This window comes from Egretta garzetta, unplaced genomic scaffold, assembly GCF_000687185.1.
Source record: "Egretta garzetta isolate BGI_Z169 unplaced genomic scaffold, ASM68718v1 scaffold250, whole genome shotgun sequence".
In the NCBI taxonomy this organism is placed as follows: Eukaryota; Metazoa; Chordata; class Aves; order Pelecaniformes; family Ardeidae; genus Egretta; species Egretta garzetta.
In genome coordinates, this window is record NW_009258294.1 from 7319 (window position 1) to 15388 (window position 8070).

General features: G+C 38.9%; 1 protein-coding gene across 1 annotated transcript in view; it reads right to left on the bottom strand.

The window, feature by feature from the left end:
* Positions 1-3505: 3505 nt before the first annotated feature.
* The window catches only part of PLGRKT (plasminogen receptor with a C-terminal lysine), a 27382-nt gene continuing 22817 nt past the window's right edge, over positions 3506-8070 (bottom strand). Inside the window, exon 4 of the mRNA XM_009638170.2 lies at positions 3506-3753. Within this exon, the coding sequence (XP_009636465.1) occupies positions 3632-3753 (122 nt within the window). The 3' untranslated portion in view covers positions 3506-3631. The remainder of the gene's footprint in view (positions 3754-8070) is intronic.

Genomic DNA, 8070 nt, shown 5'->3' on the forward strand with positions numbered 1-8070 from the left:
AGGGCTTATTCACACATTAAATGTCAGACAATCTGCACAGAAGATCAAATGTAGGACAGAAATGCAGTCTTTTCTCCAGAGACTTCATTTCAAATTCATGCAATTCACTGCTGCAGGAACTACTTAGTTTTTAAAAGTTGCCCAAACTTGCATTTAAAATATTTCTTAAGTTTGCTTAGTACCAGACAGGATTCTGCAAGAAATGTGAAATACCACTGCACGCATGTGATTGGTGACTAAGTACCAGTGTTATCCAGCTATCTCATGTAGGGCTTCATCAGAAAGTGATTGTGGCTTTTAGAAAGCACTTTGCCTTTAAGAAAGCCAATAGTTAAAAGGTGAAGAAATCCAAGCTTTTTTATATAATGAATTCCAAGACTGAGTAAGCAATTTAAGAGTAATGCAGAAACAATCTTGTTTGTGTATGTCCACATAAGTGCTTTCCCCTTCGACTTTTAAAAGTAATGATAAGCAGTCATAATCATAACTTCAAAACATTTAGGAAGGGGCTGTAAGAATTACCTTTCTCTGTCATAAGGAAATGTTCAGAAAAGTTAAATCATTCATCCAAGGAATAAAGGAAGGGGCCCAAACTGGACCCCCCAAAGTAACTTTGCTAATTTTTCTCAAAAATACTCACGTATCCCATCAAAACCAGATTAACAAGGGAAGCATGGGGCAGGCAGGGGTGGCTCGCAACTAGCATGCACTTTCTGGGATTCTAAATGAGACATATCCATAATGAGAACAGAGAGTTTAATTTTGACAACCTGATCATGACTGACTTCTCACTTCCCCAGAAGAATCCTGCTCTGAGTGACACTGATTCAGGACACATTGCTATCAGACATTACCACCAGAAAAACCAACAAGATTAAGGTGGTAAGAGTAGTGCCCTCAGGTCAGAACAAGCCCCCCGCCCTGGCTCCCCCCGCGCAGTTATTCTTCCTTCTCTTCCCCAATGATTAACGAAAACAAAGACAGCTGCTGTGATATATTAAAGTAAGTCTTACAGCTGAAGCCAGTTGAGCACCAATGACAGAAGGGGGCAGAATGTTTTAGGTGTTTTATTTATTTATTTATTTCTATGAGTACAACCGGTACAATGACTGCAGGCAGCTTGAGCTGTAACCATCTATTTCCCTGAAGCAGACCCTTGTCAAAGGTAAGCTTTCCTGCTTTCTTCCATTGTTCTCTGAAGGAAATCACAGAGTTCAACCACGCTGTAGCTGTGTATCTATGTGACAGACTGGGCTGGGCACATGCAAGCATTTTGATTAATACACTGGCAGTAGAATAACTACTCAGTAACAAAGAATGAGCATCTTCAAAACAAAAGCATACATTCACCAAGAAAAAAGCAAAGCTAACAGTAAAAAATTAAGGCAGCAAACGTGACTAACCCTTAACTTCTTGACAATCTTTGGCATGTTCTATGTAGCCTGTTTAAATCCATTTCTGGGTTTGGCATTAGACTGTCCTGCTTGGAGCCTGATGTCACTGTGTAACACTGAATTAAACTTGCCCCATTTCCGTCACTTTTTAGTGTGGAGTCTTGCAATGGACTAACACTACGGATCTAAGTTTAACCTTTGAGAAAAAAAAAAATCAAATTTAGCTAGGATGGAGTAATAAATAGCTATCCTATTATCTCCTAAAACTGCTATCTGGGTCATTATTTTGCTTAGCCTGCTTGCTTCCTTTAACACTGCCTTTTGATCCAACACCACAGCCAGCAATCTATTGCAAACACACAGATATGAATTCCTATAATTCACAGTGGATAGGCTTAGGGTATTTCCTATTTTTCTAGGATTTGTATGTAAAACTGCTGTACAGACTATTAAAACTGTTCTCTTGTAAAAATGTCTTTCATAGGATGAAAAGGTGGGTTAAAAGGCACAGGTGGGGACATACAAGTACCCAAACAAGCTGGTTTAATTGTTTTTCTTTTATCAAAACATGAAAGGCTATTATAACTTCTTCAAAAGCAAGTTAAAGCCAAGGTGGACTTCAGAACTTGGAGGGAAAGGTAGTAGATGATCTGTTATTAAGTAAGCAGGGATACATATGTACTAAAAGCAGTACATAATACAACAGCAAGGGGTGAGGGATTACGTTATAGGACAGGCAGGAAACTTGAGGTGGTCTCGGGCTGCATTTTGTGAGCTCACAGAACGTGGGTAGCACCATAGGCTGAGTTTGGGTAGCAGCACAGGCTGAGTTGAGGCATGCCTTCCAAGGCAATTAAAGTCACTGCCTTAAATCCTAAATGTATCCAAAATGTACACCAAGCTATTACAGCCAAACAAGCTACTATAACCCATTTTATCACTCTGCACATTAAGATGCATCACATTTGAAATCTGTGACAGATTGTATGTATCATTAACACGCAGATGACAGAACCAATTACAGAAGTGATTGAAAACACAAGTGAATGCACTTTCAGAAATGAATCTTAACACAGCTATGGAAATGGCTATTAATTTCTACATTGAGAAGCTTTTGTTTTATTATACATTCACCTGTCTTATTCTAATGACATTCTAATTTTAGTCACGTAGTCTTCAAAAACAGATTTGGGGCATTATCTCCAGCTGGAATTTAATTTTTAACTCAATAAACTGTCAATACAGACTTAGGCTTAATTCATTACTGGATGCTTTTTGCGCATTTGCTTTTCACTTCACAATTAGACTAGTGCTAGAAGAGTTTCCATCCAAACCACAAATTAATCTGTCTTTAAACAAGATTTCCAATACAGAGAGATGCATTTTTTTGGCCAAGTGTGACATCAGAACACTAAAATATACTAAAAGGCATGCAAAAAATCCCTCAGTTTTTCAGTACTTGTAAAGCCCCTTGGATCTGCCCATTACAAAAACATACATTAATAATTTTGCTTGCTGTTAGCTGAAGTTAATATTCGTCTTAGTAGTGAAACTCTGATTTCATGTAAACAAATTATCCTGAGTTTCAGAATGTCAAGCAAGCATGAAAAAGATTCAGGAAATAGCTACATAATTTGTTTTCTCTTTTTCAGAAATTATCTCTGCTCATACTTTAATACAGTTTTTCCTGCAAGTAAAACACACAGTTAGCAAGTGACATGTTTACTTCTGAACCTACTTCTGATAAAAGCTGTTTATTCCAGAATTTGAAGCAGAGATGGTGAGTTTACTGCCTAAAGAACAGCAAATAAAAGGTGTCTTATTTTTCAAAGTTGACTGCCTTCAAATTGAGCTGTGCATCCTTAAATATATTTGAAAATTATGTCTGTATTTATACAAATTTGTAACTACCAATTAACTTATTTTTGTTGATTATAGTAAATTTGGTCAGTACCAGACTTTTTACTACAGGTGAAAGTTATTTTCAGACTCTAGATAGACAGTGGAAATTCAATATTTCATTCTAAACAAGAAAAATATACTACAGCAACAATGGATATTTTCAAGAGACACATACAATATGAAAATCATTCCTTTAGTAAGTACTGATTTAAAAAATGAATTATATTTTGATTTAATAAAAGCTCATAGTTTTCCTGAAATTGTAATAATTCATTTACGTCCAAACCCACCACATTACCACCACATTTCAGATATTAAGCTCTAATACCATCTTCCTATTTTTCTATGAAGAACTTGCTCTGAGATCTTCTGATTTTCTCCAGGTCTTCATAAGTGAGCGGTCCTTTCGGCAATTCTAGCAAAGTGCTCTGTGTGTCCAGTATGTTCTCTGCTTCACCTTAAAAAATAAAGAAATTAAGTAAATTTCCTCACCTTTACTGTGAGAAAGGAAGTGAAAAACCAAAAAACCAAACCTGACTAAGCTATTCTCGTTTGGGCCAGAACAACAAAATACCAGGTCACAGCTATGTATTTTACAAATGAGCTGATGTCAATGTTGCATTAAAGTTGTCTTTAAGGAATTAAGGACTGTATACAGAAGTGTTTGGTCTGAACTGAGAATCTGCCTCAGGCTGCATTTGTTTGAAAGAACTTCAGCCAAAACAATCAACTGTGCTGCTGTTGCCATTTCTGTTAGCCCCTTTCTCCTAAAAATGACACTACATTACAGCAATACTTCGTTTAGAGACTTATTACACATGTGCTTTGGAAGGGAGTAACGCAATACAGCAAGGACTTAGCATCACTATGTACTTTGTACCAATCCCATACTGTATTTGACCGAGTAGGAGTCTGAGAAGAGGGTGGGTCAGACATACACCTAAAACTGTACATAAGCTTTAACACGTAAATTCCCTGTACAGGGTATCCTACGCATGCCATATTTGGGCACAAATTTTCTGCTTGTCTCAGGCCTAGGCTAAAAGATTTCAGGCTAAAGGCAGAAAGTGGGTAGCACAGGACTCTAAGCAGCTCTGGTCAAAGCACACTGCTCACAAAAAGATTTGCTAAGACAGTTGCCATAACACGCAGTCTTTAACAGCATAGCAGGAAAAAGCTGTAGGGTGCAGAAAGCTCTGCTTAAGGCTGGAGTGACAACATCTGGGACAGAGAATCCAAAAAACAAAGATACAGACAGAACATCATACATAGGTTGTGGTGGTCTGATTGAGATAGAAGAAAGGACAAAGATTAGGCAAGGAATGTACTTGTTTTGGCTGATGCCATTGGGCACAATGCCAACAATCTTGTTTACCTGTGCCTTAACTCCTAGCTTGATGATCTTTACAGCAGTGATTTGAAGCTATACTTATGTGCAATAAGCCTGAATGAATACTGTAATGCAGACAAGACTATGGTCATTCTTTAAAACGAATCTGAATGCTGAAATCTCCAACTGAAACTCTGTTAGTATTACAGTACTTGGGATCACGACACATCAGTAATACCCAACAGGATGACACTGGTCACCACTCCCAGTAACTGGTAAGAACACAATGTCAGTCAGTTGCATACAGCATGTGATTGTGGAATAGCAAGAGATCTTAGGAGACAGAGAGATGTTACAGGTAGACAGATCTCTGTGCCTGCCACTCACAGGCACTGGAGCAGATTGCCCAGTCACCATCCCTCTCACGTAGCTCAGGATACAAGCAGTGAGCTATCTAAATCTTGGAAAAGGTACTCAGCGTTTCATTGCTTAGTGGAGAAGATCTGTGCGGCTGGAAGCTGGCTATATAATCTCTCCCCTCCTAATAAGTTGTCTGAAAAACACCTCCAATATGTACCTGGACTGGGAGGAAAAGCAGAGCAGCAAGGTCAAGAACACAGATAGCAGGTCCATGACTGATTCTTAGTGTCCTCAGCCATTCAGAAAAAATAGTGCACCTGAGGGCTGTTCTGTAACCCTGCCATCCCCAAAAGATTCAGTTCAGATACATGGTCCTGGCATGCTTACAGCTCTTCAGCAGCACAAGCAGAACTCGAAAAAGGTATTTCCCCCTACGTCCTCAGTTTTTACTTTAATTAGCCCAAGTTATAAAGCAGAGAAAACCCCTTCCAATTTCAATGTGGGAAATAAGCAATCATGAGAAAATGTTTGGACAAGTAGGCTAGAGACAGAAGAAAAAGCTAACTGTAAGCAAGATCAGAGACAAAATGCCTGGTGAAAGAGAAATAAGAGAAACCTTCTAGGGGTATAAACTGATTCCAAAGCATGAAGGACAGCAGATACAGGGCTATTTGATCAAGGTGGTTCAGATACAAGGAAGATTGTGCAGTGCGGAAATAACTGCAGATTAGGAGAGGAAATTGGCCGTGAGGCTCAAGATAGGCATACCCTGCAGGAAAGAGACCAGTTCAAGAGGGAACAATAAAGGGAATGGAGTATACATTTGTTACTGCATCACAGAGATGAAACGTGGCATGCATGAACGTGGGCAACCAGAGAAGTGGTTGAGAACATAGTATGGGAGTGGACACAGGGATCAGCTGAGTAATAAGAAGCAGCATTGTGGCTGCAGATCAATTGTGTCATAAAACCTTCTCTTAAACTACTTAAGTTTAATCTTAAAATAAAAATGAACCCCTGAAGGTGATTTCCACATAATTAGGAACCTTCTTCTGATTTCCAGCTCAGATTCATTCAGGCTAGTCCACTTCTTTTTATTCTAGTACTGATATTAGTAATTAGTTTAATTTCCTTCTCCTTCCTTCCTTTACCCTATCCTGCAAGTAGGATCTGTAGACCCAAATCTCTCATGTCTTTTTACAAGGCTAAACAAACTAAACACTTTGTTTTCTCTCACAAGGCAGCTCAGCATTCCCTGATAATTTTAACTCTTTAGGAATTCTAGATTCCTTACACAGAGGTGATCCAAATTACGTATTAATTACCAAGGAAAGTATACTGTTTTTCTGCATCAATACCTTCCTATCTGTACTAAGGTTGTGGAATATCCATCCCTGGAGATAGTCAAAAGCCATGTGGACATTTTCCAGGGCAATTGGCTCTAGGTGATCCTGCTTGAGCAGGGGGGTTGGACCAGACAACCTCCAGAGGTCCCTTCCAACCTCAACCATGCTGTCATGGTAGGAAACCCCACTTGATGTTTCTAGACTTGGCTTGACTCTCATAATTTCATCACACTACTTGATTACACTCGTTATGTGATCACCTAATACATTCAGGTTTTTCCCTTTTTCTACCATTTCCAGCTGGTGAGCTCTGACGGCAGAAATCCGTATTAGTCTCTAGCTTCTCTCTAGCTTCTCTCTGACGTTCTTATCAAATTGGATCATATTTTATTATCCCAGTTCTTCAGTTCATCCATTCTTCTTGTACTATAGTTTATTTCTGTCCATCATCCACAGATTTGGTTGGTATAACCTACTCATGATTTCAAATACAAAAGCAGACCAAATCTTGAGGAATATTGCTAAAGCCTATCCTTTCTCTTTAAGCACAAACCTTTGACATCTTCTCTTTATTCCACTACTGCTTACCTGTCTACTAATTTCCATGTGCTTCATGCTAACTTAATCTTCATGTGATACCACATTAAACGCTTTCATGTGTTTATAGTAGGTCTACCACATTTCTTTTGGAAAAGAGAAATGATTTTCCTGGAAAAGACAGAGTTAGTTTGGAATATTTCATTTTATCTTATTGTCCATTTGGCTCCATAGCCTCTTTCCCCAAAAACCTTTTCAAAAGCCTTGCATACTGCTGAAGTTGCCCTATTGGATCTGAGGTTATGAAGATGACTTTTCCTATTTGGAAAGCAATGGGATACAACATTGCCCCTCTTCAACCTATACAGGGCTGCATGGTCCTCAGTAAACACATTACATACTCTTGCCATGGGGTTTGCATTATGATATGCTTACTCTTTCAAAATTCTGGAATGAAAATGGCCTAATTAAAAAAACCCAACCTATTAACAAATCCTAAATTCCAAGTGTTCCTTCTGCACTGTATGTACTAATCTCCTTTTCAACACTCTGATTACCATGAGCCACAGAGTTTTTCTCCCTCTGCTTAGCTGCCTCTTCATATTAAAATCCAAAGAAATGTGTTTTAGTGGGGTTTAGGAAACGTTTGCAGATATATGTTGCTGCATCACCTAAGTATATTTGCACCTGTAGGCAGCAGGAAGTATCTCAGAGTTTGTTTAATTAATCTATCATTATTTCAATGAAGTACACAGAGTTGGGAAACCTAGCTCTTAGATCTGGAGGCTAAGACCAAGAGCTGAAACAAATTTTTTTTTTGTTTCAGTATGTTTGTGTCAGTAGTAGGCAGGTAAATCAAGCTAGTTAACCAAGATGATTTGTGAAGTTGAAAAGCCATGGCTGAATGCTGTCTCCACTTACAGCACTCACCTAGCATGTCTCCTTCACTAGGAATCGGAGCTAACATAAGTGCACCTCTGTAATCCTCAACATCCATCACTTAATCAGATCTGCCACTGGCAACTATGAAGCAAGACCCCACTTTTTGGGACTCACCTTTCTTTTTTCCATCTTAGCAGGGCACTGGGGCAAGATGATCAGCTGATGACGGTGTTTGGTCACGAAGGTGTAAGGGCATGATTCCTGTCCATACCCCTTTATCTGCTCTTACCATCCCCATCCCCAGCCAAAACAGCAGGAA